General features: G+C 42.3%; 1 protein-coding gene across 2 annotated transcripts in view; it reads right to left on the reverse strand.

Annotated features, from left to right (window-relative positions):
- MFN1 (mitofusin 1) overlaps positions 1-1,792 on the reverse strand; it is a 41,541-nt gene that overhangs the window by 39,473 nt on the left and 276 nt on the right. Inside the window, exon 2 of one of the 2 annotated variants that reach the window (XM_023515759.1) lies at positions 816-931. In XM_023515759.1, the coding sequence (XP_023371527.1) occupies positions 816-927 (112 nt within the window). In that variant the 5' untranslated portion in view covers positions 928-931. Of the gene's footprint in view, positions 1-815; positions 935-1,792 lie in introns of both variants that reach the window. The other variant, XM_012807918.2, reaches the window with a different exon arrangement.

Genomic DNA, 1,792 nt, shown 5'->3' on the forward strand with positions numbered 1-1,792 from the left:
AAAAAAAAAAAAAAACAAACAGTTATCTCCAAAGAGCTATTCCTTAGTAGCAGCACTTTTCTCACCACCTTTGCTTGAACAGCTATAAAAAGTAAACTCCCTTTTCTCCCTTTCCACTATAACCAAGACTCATTTGAGAGGATAAGATAGGCCTGAAGTCTTGGATATTATGAAAAAATGTGAACTACTTGATTTTTCATTTGGGTGCGTACTAGTTGTGTGATCTTGGGCAAGCAACTTTTCTGTCCCTTGGTTTCTTCATCTTTTTATTTATTTATTTATTTAGAGACAGGAGTCTCACTCTGTCATCCTGGGTAGAGTACTCTGGTATCATAGCTCACAGCAAACTCAAACTCTTAGTTGGGATGACAGGCACCCACCACAAGGCCTGGCTAGTTTTTCTATTTTTAGTAGAGATGGGATCTCACTCTTGCTCGGGCTAGTCTGGAACTCCTGAGTTCCAGCAATCCACCTGCCTGGGCCTCCCAGAATGCTAGGATTATAGGCATGAGTGAGCTACCATGCCCCACCAGTTTCTTGATCTTTAAAATGAGTATGATTAAAACCTGCCCACTGGTGATATAATTGTATGAGTTATTAATACAGAAAGTATTTAGTTATTTCTTAGTTGTTATTAATACCATTATTCAATCTTTCTTTTTCAGAAGGGAACAGAAATGGGTTTTATTCATTGTTAATCCTCATATTACATACCACAATGCCTTTAATACGTATACAATAACTAAAGCTGAAAGAATAAAGCACTTTTATATATTTTCAACAATAATCATTTTAAGAGCTTACAAGGAACTAACCTTCAACAAAATGTGATCCTTCGGTAACAAACTCCAGTAACTGGTCAAAGATTGTAGTAATTGCCTTCTTAGCCAGCACAAAGTGCTTCAGTGGAGAAGCCGTTTCTGCCATTATGCTACTAGGGGGAGAAAAGAGTTAGAAAAGTACAAATTAAACTGGATGATACAGATGTGCAAACTGATGACACTTGCCAGTGTCATTCACAATACCCCAACAGAATAAATTTAAAAATCTGATAGTTTATGCCTAATTATTTTTAGGTAATTGCTTTTGGGGGAAAGTTTTGAGTGACATTTCACTAAAATAAGTGAAATCTATTAGCCAAAATCTTGGTTGCAATTTCTTCATTTCCCTTTGGTGAAGATGAAACTAACTGTGGCTAAGTTGTGACTGCGTGTGACTCTCTGTACTCATCAGAAAACTGGGTTAGGGAAAGCAAGCCAACTTCACAAACAATAACCAAGTCATTAAGTTTCCCAACCCGGAGCTTTAAGCGGGTGGAGGTGGCCAAGCAGAGAAATAAAATTTCAAGACCACAATACTGACGTTTATAGAAAGAAACAGCTTTCGTGACCACTTATGAAGAGGCAAGGCTTAAAGTAAGCATAAACGTTTCCAGCCAAAGCACCAAAAACTTCAGAAAATGAATTTAAAAAAATTTTCCCCCCTGGCGGCTTCTCACGAGTAAGATTGCAAAGACAATCTCAGCACAGTCTAATCCCGTTGTGTACATGGAATGGAGCACAGTGGCCACAAGGAAGGGGGATCCTTCCAGAGGGTCAATAAGTGCCTGCACCAAGGAGCTGCGTGGGAAAAGCCGCGCCGGGGCGCGTGCGAACACCCACCTTGCCCGAAGGCCTTCCACGCCTTCCACTCGGCCGCCAGGGCCGCAGGGCTCGGGGCCTGAGCTCGCCACTGCCCCGCGTGCTCCGGCCCGGGCGGGACCCACCCCCGAGCTCGGCCTCGCGGGCTCCGC

Source organism: Otolemur garnettii, unplaced genomic scaffold (genome assembly GCF_000181295.1).
Source record: "Otolemur garnettii isolate 467f Iridium unplaced genomic scaffold, OtoGar3 scaffold00078, whole genome shotgun sequence".
Lineage (NCBI taxonomy): Eukaryota > Metazoa > Chordata > Mammalia > Primates > Galagidae > Otolemur > Otolemur garnettii.